Below are 13,951 nucleotides of genomic sequence, written 5' to 3'. Positions count from 1 at the left end.
AAAATCCCGTGGTAGACAACATTTTTTGTTTCATTAGAATAGGGACGGAGAAGGCCCAGCTGCAGCCCTGGTTGATGTTAGCAGGCACGTGTAATTGGTGTAGTGATGCGCCGGCTACAGCCCTGGTTGATGTTAGTAGGCGCGTGTAATGTCGTTGAATGAGAGAGTTATCAGCCGCAGGTAAATCCGTTTAATGAGAGAGTTGAGTGACAGCGAGTAGGAGAGGCTGCAGTAATTGTCCCCGCAGTCACGCTCATTTGCGTGTTCCCCCGCTTGAGGCCCAGATGCAGGCCTGTTTGATGTTAGCAGGCGCATGTTCCCCCGCTTGAGACCCAGCTGCAGCCCTGGTTGATGTTATCAGGAGCGTGTAATTAGTGTACTGATCCGCCGCCTGAGCCCGGCTAGAGCCCTGGTTGATGGTAGCAGGCACGTGTAATTTTGTTGAATGAGAGAGTTCAGTAACAGCGCGCGTAGGAGAGTCTGCAGTAATATAACTTACCAGGCCTCCAGGTGAACGCGTTTGTGACGCCCCCACCACAGGGCCACAGCAGACGATTTTCTGATTAATGTACGACCCACATGGCATGAAGGGCGGAACATAGCACACGCCCCCAGTGTTTCTCACGCCCCCAGAGTGCCCCTGATGCGGCGCAATTGCGTTCACATGGCATGAAGGCTGGACACATGCCCCCCAGAGTGTCTCACGCCCCCAGCGTGTCATGCCCCCAGCGTGCCCCTTGATGCTGCGCAGCAACGTAATTGGCGCTTGTATGTATGACTCACATGGCATGAAGGGCGGACACACGCCCCCAGCGTTTGTCTCGCTCCCAGCACACGCCCACAGCCCACTATGTGATGGCCGTACCACATGCCCCCAGCGTTAGTCACGCCCCCAGCCCACGCCCTCAGCACAACGCAGACACGCCCACAAGGGACTACTTTGCTGGCACGGTTCTTTTACCTTTTAAATGTATAGAGGAGTTGGCCTAACGGCTAAGGCGCTCGACCTCGGCCCTGGGGATCTGGGTTCGAGTCTTGGTAACGACGCCAAACATCCTGTGATTCTAGGCAAATCACTTAATCTTCCCGTGCCTAACAAAAATGAATGTGTGTCCTCATATAACGTAACTGGTGCTATGTAAAGCGCTCTGATACCTGATTCAGTTCGGGTCAAGTTTGCGCTATATAAAACTCTGCAAAAATAATATATATATATATATATGGTGGCCGTCTGCATAGCCTATGTCCTTCTGATGCAACTGCCGTTTCCAACGCTGTGATTGGGGCTGTGGTTACTGAGATTACCCGCCTCAAAGGTTTGGGCTCTCTCTTTATAATATTAGTATGGATGGTCAGGATTTTGAATAGGATCCTTTTATGAACTGGTAGCCAGTGGAGTGTATTCAATGTCTCAACTGAGGAGGAGCGCCTAGGGAGCCCGAGTACCAGCCTTGCGGCAGCGTTCTGGACTACCTGTAATCTTTGAAATCAGAGAGTTCTTTAGAAGTTTCTAAACTTTGGGCTATGTTATACTGGGGAGGATTATTAGAAAATTCTTTCGTTAGATCTTCGTTAGATCTTTAATTTTTTTGTCGAAGAACTCGGCAATGTCATCGCATAGTTCCTGTGAGGGAGGTATTACACAATCTAAGTTAGTGGGGTTAGTGAAAGATTTGACTATGTTAAAAATGTTTTTTTGATTGTCATCGGCCCTGGTAATGATATTAGTGTAGTGAATTTTTTTCTCTATTTTGATTTGTTGTTGATACACTTTAAGTGTTGATTTAAAGAGCTTCATATCTTTGGCCTCGTAGTGTTTTCTCCATTGTTTTTCTGTTTGTCTAAACTGATCCTTCAAGGCTTTCAGGTGAGGGGTAAACCAGGGGGCTGATTTTCTTATTTTCCTAGTGGTTCTTTTTTGCGGAGCTAGAGTGTTGGCTATTGATAGCATCTATTCATTGAATAGATTATTGTCTGTATCGGGATTACCTGTGCGGGTGGGTCTGGTGGTTTCCGCCGTGCTCTGTAGTTTGGAGTTAGCTAGCATATTTTTCCAATTTCATGTGGGGGCCCGATTGCTGACATTTTTAGTTTTTGGGCCGTTACCATAGATGAAACTGAAAGGAATCAGTTTATGATCGGTCCAGGTTAACGTGACTGGAGTGGCAACTGTTAGATTAGTGGCGTTGGTACAGATCCCGTCTAGGGTATGTCCTGCCTGGTGTGTGGGCCCCTGGGCCAGTTGTTTTAGACCCAGAGCGTTGGTGATTTCTGTTTAAGAGTTAGTGTCTAAATGGAGATTGAAATCGCCTAGAGTTGTGAAATTTGAGTATCGGACCACAAAGGGACTGAGGTACTCTCCCAGGGTGTCTAAGGATTTTATCACAGGTCCCGGGGGCCTGTAGACAAATGCACCGGCAAACGTGGTGCAATTGTCTAGTTTAAAGTTAAAACAGATGCTTTCTGCATCTTTTAGTTCAGGAGTATTGGTGATGGAGCATTCCAGATGATCTCTGTAGAGTATGGCTATGCCTCCTCCCTTTTTCCCGATTCTGTCCAGCCTGGAGGTGGTGTACCCCTGAGGGAGTGCCTGGGCTAGATCAGGTTTTGAGTATTCAGTTAGCCATGTTTCAGTGACAAAAAGGCAGTCATAGTTGTGGTCTGTCAGCAGGTCATAAACGTGTAGGGCGTGTTTTGCTAGTGATCTGGCGTTTATGAGGCCGCACTGAAATTGTTTATGAGAGGTGTTCGCCTTGGGTGTGATGTTTTTCTTAGTCTTTGTGTTGGGCTCATGAGTGATAGTGTATTTGCATGTGGGACAAGTACTGGTGGTTTTATTGATTTCTGTGAGAGGTATCATGTGGCAGTTTCTAACCTTTCGATTAAGAGCCCGTAGTTCTCCTGCAGTGTATTGAAGTCTTGGGGGTGAGCCTACAGCATTTCTGCCCCTGGCCGCGGTCCGGACGCGGACGGACACAGACGGGCTTGCCTTCGCGCCAACGGCGCGTCCGCTGCTTGTCCACTGTGGCATAGAGCTTAAATGCCCTTGAAGTTCCCACCACTGGGCTGGCGAGCTGCGGGGGGGGGGGGGCGTGGCCTCAGTGGGCGGAGCTGCATTTCTCTGCTCAAGCGGCACTGGCCAGCTGTGGCAGACCGGAAACGCAGCCCTCTCAGCTTTAACAAATAATCTGTAAGATAATGCGCGGCACAGATGAGCCTCTATCCAGGAATAGTCCCAAAATGGCCAAAATTACTGGAGTCAGAAGCTATGAGTGAGGCGCATAGAGTATTTTAAAAAGCAAGGTGAGCAATGCTAGAAGGACAATATTTTTAAAGTGACAACAATATATAAGTAGTAGAAATGTTTCCTTTTAAAAACAGCAGTTTAAAAAGAACGCGCGTCTCGCGTATCTCCCGCAACAACAGAACTGTGTCCTGCTGCGCGTCCGCTGCGGCACAGAGCATAAATGCCCTCGAGGTTCCCGCCACTGGGCCGGCGAGCTGCCAGGGAGGGCGTGGCGTCAGTGGGCAGAGCTGCGTTTCTCTTCTCAAGCGGCACTGGCAAGCCGTGGCAGACCGGAAACGCAGCCCTATCAGCTTTAACAAATGATCTCTAAGACAATGTGCGGCACAGATGAGCCTCTATCCAGGAATAGTCCCAAGATGGCCGAAATTACTGGAGTCAGAAGCTATGAGTGAGGCGCATAGAGTATTTTAAAAAGCAAGGTGAGCAATGCTAGAAGGGTAATATTTTCAAAGTGCTACAATCAAGAGAGAGAGTAAGGGAGTTTGTTCACTCAAATGTGAACCTGAGATCACTCCTATTCCCCTGGGAGGAATTATATCAAAACAAAGAGAGGAGTATCCCCTTTGAAGATAAAGAACAGACGTATCTGGAGGGCAGGTTTTTTGGCAAGAAGGAGAATATTCATCCTTTTGTTTAAAACCCCTCACTCACCAACCTAGTGGTGACATGCTTCATCATCGGGGTCCACCCTGGCGGCCTAGCGCCACCGGGGTGTGCTACGACACCTGTACTACAGTGGAGCGGGTTGTGACTGTGGGTGTGAAAAATCAAATGTTAAAAATTGTCCTGGTTGTACTCAAAAATATAATTTTAATTATAGAGCAACTGAACAATGTTAAAAATAAGTGAGCGAGATCCTGGTAGGGGAGTTACGACCAAGGGATCTCTATATGTGTTTATGTTGAATGGTCAACATGTTTCTACCTTTAGGGCGTTTGCCCGGTATTCATCAGGACCAAAAAAGCAGGTGGACAGGAGGTGTGTGCTCCCTAAAAAGCACACCCTTCCCTGATCCCCTGTGTACCTTCTGGCAAAATGGCCAGTGGTATATACTGCTCAGTAAAATAAGTGAGCAAGTGAAGAAGTGAAAAAGAGACTCAGTTGTGAGCTCTATGGTGCTTCAACGGGCAGGGCGTAGGTTCATTGCCGTAAGCGCAACATATTAGTTACTTGGCGGGAAGGACAGAGTCTGACCTACTCCTAACGGCCTCTGCACGGCCTAACGGCTACTCCTAACGGCCGTGCAGAGGCCGTTAGGAGTAGGTCAGACTCTGTCCTTCCCGCCAAGTAACTAATATGTTGCGCTTACGGCAATGAACCTACGCCCTGCCCGTTGAAGCACCATAGAGATCACAACTGAGTCTCTTTTTCACTTCTTCACTTGCTCACTTATTTTACTGAGCAGTATATACCACTGGCCATTTTGCCAGAAGGTACACAGGGGATCAGGGAAGGGTGTGCTTTTTAGGGAGCACACACCTCCTGTCCACCTGCTTTTTTGGTCCTGATGAATACCGGGCAAACGCCCTAAAGGTAGAAACATGTTGACCATTCAACATAAACACATATAGAGATCCCTTGGTCGTAACTCCCCTACCAGGATCTCGCTCACTTATTTTTAACATTGTTCAGTTGCTCTATAATTAAAATTATATTTTTGAGTACAACCAGGACAATTTTTAACACTTGATTTTTCACACCCACAGTCACAACCCGCTCCACTGTAGTACAGGTGTCGTAGCACACCCCGGTGGCGCTAGGCCGCCAGGGTGGACCCCGATGATGAAGCATGTCACCACTAGGTTGGTGAGTGAGGGGTTTTAAACAAAAGGATGAATATTCTCCTTCTTGCCAAAAAACCTGCCCTCCAGATACGTCTGTTCTTTATCTTCAAAGGGGATACTCCTCTCTTTGTTTTGATAATATTTTCAAAGTGACAACAATATTTAAGTAGTAGACATTTTTCCTTTTAAAAACAGCAGTTTAAAAAGAACGCGCATCCCACATCTCTCCCACAACAGCAGACCTGTGTCCTGCTGCGCATCCGCTGCGGCACAGAGCTTAAATGCCCTCGAGGTTCCCGCCACTGGGCCATCGAGCTGCTGGGGGGGCGTGGCCTCAGTGGGCGGAGCTGCATTTCTCTCTTCAAGCGGCACTGGCAAGACGTGGCAGACTGGAAACGCAGCCCTGTCAGCTTTAACAAATGATCTCTAAGACTATGCGCGGCACAGATGAGCCTCTATCCAGGAATAGTCCCAAGATGGCCGAAATGACTGGAGTCGGAAGCTATGAGTGAGGCGCATAGAGTATTTTAAAAAGCAAGGTGAGCAATGCTAGAAGGGCAATATTTTCCTTTTAATAACAGCAGTTTAAAAAGAATGCGCGTCTCACGTCCCTCCCGCAACAACAGACCTGTGTCCTTGTCTTTAACCTACCATCAGTAAGGGGTCATTTGGACTTGTGCAAGGTGCCACTAAAATAGTGGACTGCATATGCCAGGCCAACTTCTCACAACTAACATTAAAACAGAGCTCATTTTAGGCAGGAGACTGCTAAAATGAAGCAATTTTTTCCTATAAAAAGTGCAGTCTCCTGCTACAGTCGTAACTGTTGGCATGTATGAAGGGTTTACATTGGGAGGTCTGTGAAAAATTAATTATGAAATGTTTTTATATTGTTAGGTCTGGGCTAAACATCGATGGAAGGGGCAGGGTTGGACTGGGATATAAAATAGACCAGGCACCAAAAGTAAAGTGCCCCCGGTAGCGAACAAGGAAGCTAGAAAAAAGTGTCTCACATTTGTAAATTGGAGACGTTTTGAACAGGTAAGGACACTCTGACCCAGATTCTCAAAGATTTAGCATTGGATTAGCATTACTTTTTCAACATAAACCTGACGCTAAACCTGTTTTGGAATTTACAAACCAACGGTAATTGGTATTAGCGTTGGTTTGTATGTAAAAGTAACGCAAAGCAGCACGAAACACTGCTTGCATTACCTTGCGTCAAGGAAGTGGTACATGGGCATTCCCAAGCAACCGCCCATGCTTTTTGACGATAAACCCTATTCACTAATTTGGGAGAAAGAGTTTAGGTCCAAAAATTAACACCCCTGAAAAGCAGGTATTAAATAGAGAAATGTTTTCATTTCTTCGTGCTTTTCCAACTTTGCATGCGTACTGCACTGTACAGCAGATATACAATGTACTAACAGCTTTTAAACTTGTTTAGGTATAGTATTATGCCTTCCTGTATGACACCTATGCTAGACTCAGGCACGCACCCTAGCACTATAGCGCTAAGGTGTGTGCCTGGAGCACAGCAGCTGAAATCAGCGCCGGCGCTAAGGAGAGGGGAGAAGAGTGCCAAATGTCTGTGAATATGACGCTCTTCTACTCTCTCCCTGTCACGCAACGCATCACCGCATCTTTTGGTGCTGGGCTGCAATCCCTGACACCTTCCATAATCTGGGCCTCTGTTTATCTGATTTGTAACGTATAACAGACTGCAAGCATTTGCACTTTCTGCTAGCTATGTTTGACGTAATATCAGGGAAATCAACAGTGAAAACTAGCCCATCAGACCATAAAACAGGCCAATATACAATAAATAAAAACAGCCCACACTCCAACTGTCAGACCAGTCCTTCTAGCACTGCCAGGCTGCATGTAGACAGTCCGACTTGAGAAGAGGCTCTAGATTGTTTAACACTGGGAGATCTTCTCGCACAGATCTTTAGTTCTCAAGAAGTTAAAGAGATCTAGCTTCAAAGTGATCATACATAATTCTATGTTTAGTAGTCATTTGTGTGAATTAAAGCATTTTCTCTTTTAAAATGTAAAAAGCACCAGTTGAACATTGATTACATATTATTGTGTGCTTTGGGTTTCTTACCCACATCATGCCCATTAGTAAGTTTTACTTGCTCAGCCTCACTAACCTGAGGATCAAGCAATGTTGGTTTTGGCGGTCAGTTTGGCTTCAGTAGTATGGTGGCCCAGAGCTTTGACTCTGCCCTTTAGTTCATCTTCTTCTTTACCGGCATTTCATTGGGCAGCAGTTGCATTTGCCCACCTAGGAAGTAGTGCTGTTGTTCATAACTGATATAGCTATTGATAACACATACCTGTGTCAATTACAAAAGGAAGGGACTTTGCATGGTGTAACCCTTTGACAAATACACTACAAAGAGGTTTTATATTGGGAACCCTTTGACAAAAGCGATAGGAAGTGGCGTTATATTGTAAACTATCTGCCAAATTAGATAAGAATGGTTTTTACATTGTGAACCCCATGAACAACGTAAAAAAGGACCTTGTGTTGTTTAATAATAAGAGACATTCTTATAAGATTTCTATTTCAGGAGGGGCTAACGGGTTCAGGTACTCATTCATTGTGTGAGTTAGTACTTTTATGTTTGGTATTGCTTGTACGCAAAACTAAGAAACCTGATCTGACCCTTCTTAAGCAATCCACAGATTCACCCTTAGCACCTCCCTCTGAACCACTAACTCCCACCAATCAGTTACACTGGCAGCAAAAAATGCCAGAAAGGGCATCAGATGCCTCTCTTTTCTGGGAGCAGCACAATGGAAGTTGTTCATACAATTATTAAAAAAGAAGGAAAACTGCTCATTTCCCACCCACTTTATTTCAGAATATTGTCTGTCATGTTCTAAATTGCATTTCCAGAAATGTTTGCCCCATTGGGTGTAAAGGTGCTATTACGTACAATAGGGAAATATGTTTGTAAACTATAACTAAGACACAATATATGTATCAGACAATATTCAGGTACCATGCCCTTGCATTATAGCCTAATACACTTCCTGTTTCTCCAGTCACCAGAATAAGGTGCATTTGTCACTCCCCCATGTTTCCCTTCACCCAGATGCAGTTACTTTTCTATTGTCACTCTGTAAAGCCTAATTTATTCATTGGTGCAACTGAAAAACTCACATTTCAGTTATAGCGCATTGCCACAACTAATGTGGCCTCGTAGCGCTGTTGCCTTATCTGGAAAGTACATTCAGGGAATTTGTGAATGAATGGTATAGATGGTAGTTGGTATGACTATATATGGACAGATGTGGCGAGAGTAGTGCTCTGCTGGTATTGCAGTGGCATTGGCACCATATACAATGAGGATAACACAAGCAGGCGTACTGCAATGAAAAGGCCTTAATGTGAGAAGCTACAAGAGCTTAAATGTGAGAAGGCTGAGGGGGTTGCTAAGTGTGGCTCTTGGTGCAATGTGTGAGATCCAGACATGAAATATACCAGCATTTGTAAAGCGCATATATACCTCCGGAGAGGTATCCCGGCGCTGGGAGCCGTCAGGAAGATTAAGCAAGCTATGCTATTGACCAGAGTCACATGGTGCTGGACTAACCTGCTGTCGGTGCCGGGGATCGAACCGTGAACCCTGCGTTCTGGAGTCAGGCACCCTGGCCGCTGAGCCACACCTCTTCCACATGGGGTCTGATCATGATGCTGTGACATGTCTGAGCAAGATGAGCCATCTAGGTTTAGAGGTGGGATGGATTAAGCGATATTACATACCACAGTTAGGGCAGAGAGGAATGTGCTCTGAGCCCGAAGGCCCTTATCTATTAGCCAGGCCTGGTGGCTCAGTGGACTAATTCGTCCACTGCAGGGGCCTGTGTTGGACCTCATGGTAACAGATTAGAATCATGCAGGGTCCACTCAGCCTTACATCCATCTGAGGTCGATAACATGAGTAGCATTGAGCTGGGTAACAATAGACATCTGTTATTCAGCATCAAGATGCCTACAGGTGAATATGTGCTTTACAAATACATACATACAATTATGTTATTGCCGCATGATGATTGAGTAAACTAACTCTACCTAAGATGACACTTCTGTCCTCCCATCTCATTAGAGCGTTGTTCTCCCATCTGATTACACATCTCTCACATTTCATTAAACGCCTTTGCTCCCATCTCATTACACAACTGTCCATCCATTTCACTATACATGTGTGCTCTTATCTCATTACATCTCTGACCTCACATGTTATTACATTTCTGCACATCCATCCTATTACACCTCTGCCCCATCATCCCATTATATCTGTACTTACATAACAACTTTGCCCTCTAATCTTATTACAGATCTGCCTTCAAACCTCATTACACCCCCATCATCCCTTCCCATGACACTACTTTCCTCCCATCGTATCACACCTATAGCTTCTCATCTCATTGCACTTCTGCCCTCATATGCCTTTCCTCTGTTGCCCTCCCATCTCATTACATTATGTCCTTCCATCTCATGACGCCTCTACCTTCCCATCCTATTGCACCTCTGTCCTGACATCCTATTACTTAGGCTTACCATATAAATCTATGAGATGTCTCATTTTTTATTTCTTTTTTTTTCAGGGGTGCACTATTGCAAAGTAGTCCTGAAATATGAGCAAGTCCTGTTTATGTAGACAACATCAAGCTATCTTCTGAGACTTGTAGTTTTTAACATAGAAAGTACAAGCCTAAAAATCCCAGCATGCAGAGTGCTTTAAATTCAAAATATAGGACTTGCTGTAGGTGTCACATAAAAGAAGGGGACACTTGGCAACTGTGGCAGATGACCTATGACAACTGGTTCAAAAGCAATACTATATTTTTCAGAATGCATCAATTTAGTAAATGCAAGCCAACAGAAAGTTAGTGAGCCTTATGACATTGCAACCTTTAGAATTGGAACTTCTGCATTACTGTGATAGTCAATCAGTTATCTAGATCTTTATGTTTGTAGTGAATGCAGTGTCGCTGTTTCTTGCTCTCATTCTCACAAGAATCACTGATTGTAGATCAGGCTCCAGTCATCTGTATATCAGGCTCCAGTGATTTATAATCTGGCTCCAATGATTTGTTGGTCTGGCTCCAGTCATTTGTAGGTCTTGCTCCAGTCATTTGTAGATCAGGCTCCAATGATTTCTAGATCTGGCTCCAGTGATTTGTAGATATTGCTCCGATGATTTGTAGATCAGGCTCCAGTGATATGTAGATCTGACTCCAGTGATTTGTAGATCAGGCTGTGATTTGTAGATGAGGCTTCAGTGATTTGTAGATTTGGCTCCAGTGATTTGTAGATCAGGCTCCGGAGATTTGTAGATCAGGCTCCAGTGATTTGTATAGCAGGCTTCGATGTGTAGATCAAGCTCCATTGATTTGTAGAAGAGGGTGTGATTTGTAGGACTGGTTCCAGTGTTTTGTAGATCTGGTTCTTCTGATTTGTAGATCAGGCTCCAGAGGTTTGTAGATCTGACTCCAGTGATTTGTAGATATGGCTCCAGTGATTTATAGATCTGGCTCCAGTGATTTATATAGATCTGGCTCCAGTGATTTGTAGATCAGGCTCCAGTGATTTGTAGATCTGGTTCCAGTGATTTGTAAATTTGGCTCCAGTGATTTGTGGATGAGGCTCCAGTGATTTGTAGATCAGGCTTCAGTGATTTATAGATCAGGCTTCAGTGATTTATAGATCTGGCTCCAGTGATTTATAGATCTGACTCAAGTGATTTGTAGATCTGACTCCAGTGATTTATAGATCTGCGTCTAGTGATTTGTAGATCAGGCTCCAGTGATTTGTAGATCAGGCTGTGATTTGTGGCTCAGGCACCAGTGATTTGTAGAAGAGGCTGTGAGTTGTATATCTGGTTCCAGTGGTTTGTAGAAGAAGCTGTGATTTGTAGATCTGGCTCCAGTGATGTTTAGATCAGGCTCCAGTGGTTTGCAGAAGCCGCAGTGATTTGTAGATCTGGTTCCAGTGATTTGTAGATCAGGCTCCAGTGATTTGTGGATCTAGCTCCAGTGATTTGTAGATCTGGCTACAGTGATTTGTAGATCTGGTTCTAGTGATTTGTAGATCAGGCTCCAGTGATTTGTGGATCTAGCTCCAGTGATTTGTAGATCAGGCTCCAGTGATTTGTAGATCAGGCTGTGATTTGTGGATCAGGCACCAGTGATTTGTAGAAGAGGCTGTGAGTTGTAGATCTGGTGCCAGTGATTTGTAGAAGAAGCTGTGATTTGTAGATCTGGTTCCAGTTATGTTTAGATCAGGCTCCAGTGGTTTGTAGAAGCGGCAGTGATTTATAGATCTGGTTCCAATGATTTGTAGATCAGGCTCCAGTGATTTGTGGATCTAGCTCCAGTGATTTGCAGATCTGGCTACAGTGATTTGTAGATCAGGCTCCAGTGATTTGTAGATCAGGCTCCATTGATTTGTAGATCAGGCTCCAGTGATTTGTGGATCAGGTTCCAGTGATTTGTAGATTTGGTTCCATTGATTGTAGATCTGGCTCCAGTGATTTGTAGATCTGGTTCCAGTGTTTTGTAGATCTGTCTCCAGGGATTTGTAGATCAGGCTCCAGGGTTTTGTAGATCTGTCTCCAGTGATTTGTAGATCAGGCTCCAGTAATTTGTAGATCTGGCTCCAGTGATTTGTTGATTTGGCTCCCGTGATTTGTAGATCAGGCTCCAGTAATTTGTTGATTTGGCTCCCGTGATTTGTAGATCTGGCTCCAGTAATTTGTAGATCTGGCTCCAGTGATTTGTTGATTTGGCTCCGTGTTTTATAGATCTGGCTCCAGTGATTTATAGATCTGGCTCCAGTGATTTATAGATCAGGCTCCAGTGATTTATAGATCAGGCTCCAGTGATTTGTAGATCAGGCTCCAGTGGTTTTACGATCAGGCTCCAGTGATTTGATTGGAGATTTGTTCAGTTAAAATCTTCCTGGGTGCCACAGTGTGAAGAGATGCTACAGCACACAGAATTGATTTTAAATTAGGTTTGGGCAAAAATTAAATTGTGCTGGCATAGACTGTAATTTTTGGGGAATATCGCTTTACCCTTGTTGGGTGAAATTCCTAAATTCACCGCACTTCATGTGCTATTCGCAGTAAACATTTACTATGAATGCACTAGAACAACAGCACGCAAGTGGCTGTTGCTCACAGTCCTTTTATTTCTGCACTATTTTTTGTGCAAAATGGGTCCTCGAGTCAAAAATTGATGGGAGACTGCATTAGTGCTCTAAAATATAGCAAAATGACAGATTTGCATTATACATAATTAAGCATAGTCACTCCAAAATTTTGCGTGATTTGCTAAAATAAATCAAAGGAATTTACCACATCCCGATTAGAAAGTTAATTGTCTGAGTGAAGCAAACCCAATAAAATTATTCAAAACTGAAAGGGTAACCTCATTTGGAACATGTAAAACCTTTGTAGGATTGCAGAATGCACTCTTCTGATCAGCCTTCCATCACGCCACTGGGCATTCTCAAAAATATCAACATTGAATAATCACTCGTAATTTAAACATAACCAATATTTTTTTTACTAATAATTAAGTCCACTTTTACACTGCAAATGCAAAAGCATGATAGGATTTAAATTTATCATTTCGGGAGAAAAAACGAAATGTCTCATCAATGACTCACTATAAAAGCACTGATATTGCAAGGTAAAACTTACCAAATACATAAAGTCTGGGGTGTTACTATATAAGATTGCCATTTTAACACTTCTAAAAAAAATTAGTGTATCTAGCTCTCAAACTGATTCAAAAGTTTAGTTGTCAATATCCGGTATAACACCTTCTTTCCATAGTACTAGGACTCTCGTCAGGAGGCCACTGCAGCTTGCACCACACATTGACCCTGCCATGTTGCCAATGATAGTCAAAACACAACTACTAACCAGCACACTCCTACAAGTGAGACATTTTGGACTATTTCAAGCCACCAAAGATAAAAAGAATGACTTGGGCAGCAGGTTATAGTGACTAGTAATGAATATTGAATAAATAATAAACTGTTGTTGTGGTCATCTCTAGATTATCCAGACAGCGCCACCTTGTGGCATGCTGTCACAAGCACCAGTGTCGACAATTAAGTGCCGGTCCCAAGCAAATTAAGCACTGCTCGCAGAGGCAGGTTCTAAGACCGCTTCAAAATGAGACTTCAGAGTTGATGCTGGTTGATTGGTGAATAGATGTATGCATGAATGAATAGATTTGTACAGCACAGTTCTGTGAACTGAATTATCTGAAGGTGGTTTTGGGTGTAAGAGCAGGTGCATGAAGAATACAGCTGTGCGTTTTTCTCATTGAAGGTGTCCATGTGAAGCATGCTCCATAGATCGGCCCCGGGGCCAAGAAGAACAGACTTCTCTTTGAACTACAATGCTATGTCGTTCCTGCAGCTGGAGAGGGATCTATCCTCGGAGGTGGAGCCAGTGGCATAACGAACCTTGAGGGCGCCCCCCTGCAGGGTAAGTGAAGGGGCCCCCTCCGGACTCAATCTAGAGCTCCCCAGCAGAAGTGTGGTGCTGACGGGGCCCCTTGGAGGGTGAGGGCCCCCTCGCACCGCGGGGCTGCAGGGGCCTGTGTTACGCCTCTGGGTGGAGCCACAGAGGAGACTCCATGCTCCCTTAAAGGACTGCTGCTCGCCTGGAAGTGATATTGGAGAGCAAGGGTTGCAGCCCAGGAGTAGGGAGACAGCAGGGTTATCAAAAGACCTAAAACGAGTCAACAGGAAGAATGAGTAAAATATTCTTATAGTACAGTGTGAGTGCATGTTCTTAGTAATCCACCCCCTCCTCCAATAGCT

General features: G+C 44.6%; 1 protein-coding gene across 1 annotated transcript in view; it reads left to right on the top strand.

Annotated features, from left to right (window-relative positions):
• Window positions 1-13,608, top strand: part of LOC144822215 (uncharacterized) — a 512,171-nt gene extending 498,563 nt beyond the window's left edge. Inside the window, exon 5 of the mRNA XM_078679458.1 lies at window positions 13,455-13,608. Within this exon, the coding sequence (XP_078535584.1) occupies window positions 13,455-13,466 (12 nt within the window). The 3' untranslated portion in view covers window positions 13,467-13,608. The remainder of the gene's footprint in view (window positions 1-13,454) is intronic.
• The last annotated feature ends 343 nt before the right edge of the window (window positions 13,609-13,951 follow it).

This window comes from Lissotriton helveticus, chromosome 3_1 (genome assembly GCF_964261635.1).
Source record: "Lissotriton helveticus chromosome 3_1, aLisHel1.1, whole genome shotgun sequence".
Taxonomy (NCBI): domain Eukaryota; kingdom Metazoa; phylum Chordata; class Amphibia; order Caudata; family Salamandridae; genus Lissotriton; species Lissotriton helveticus.
The sequence above is the reverse complement of the archived record's forward strand: the minus strand, read 5'-3'. Positions and strand labels throughout refer to the sequence as shown.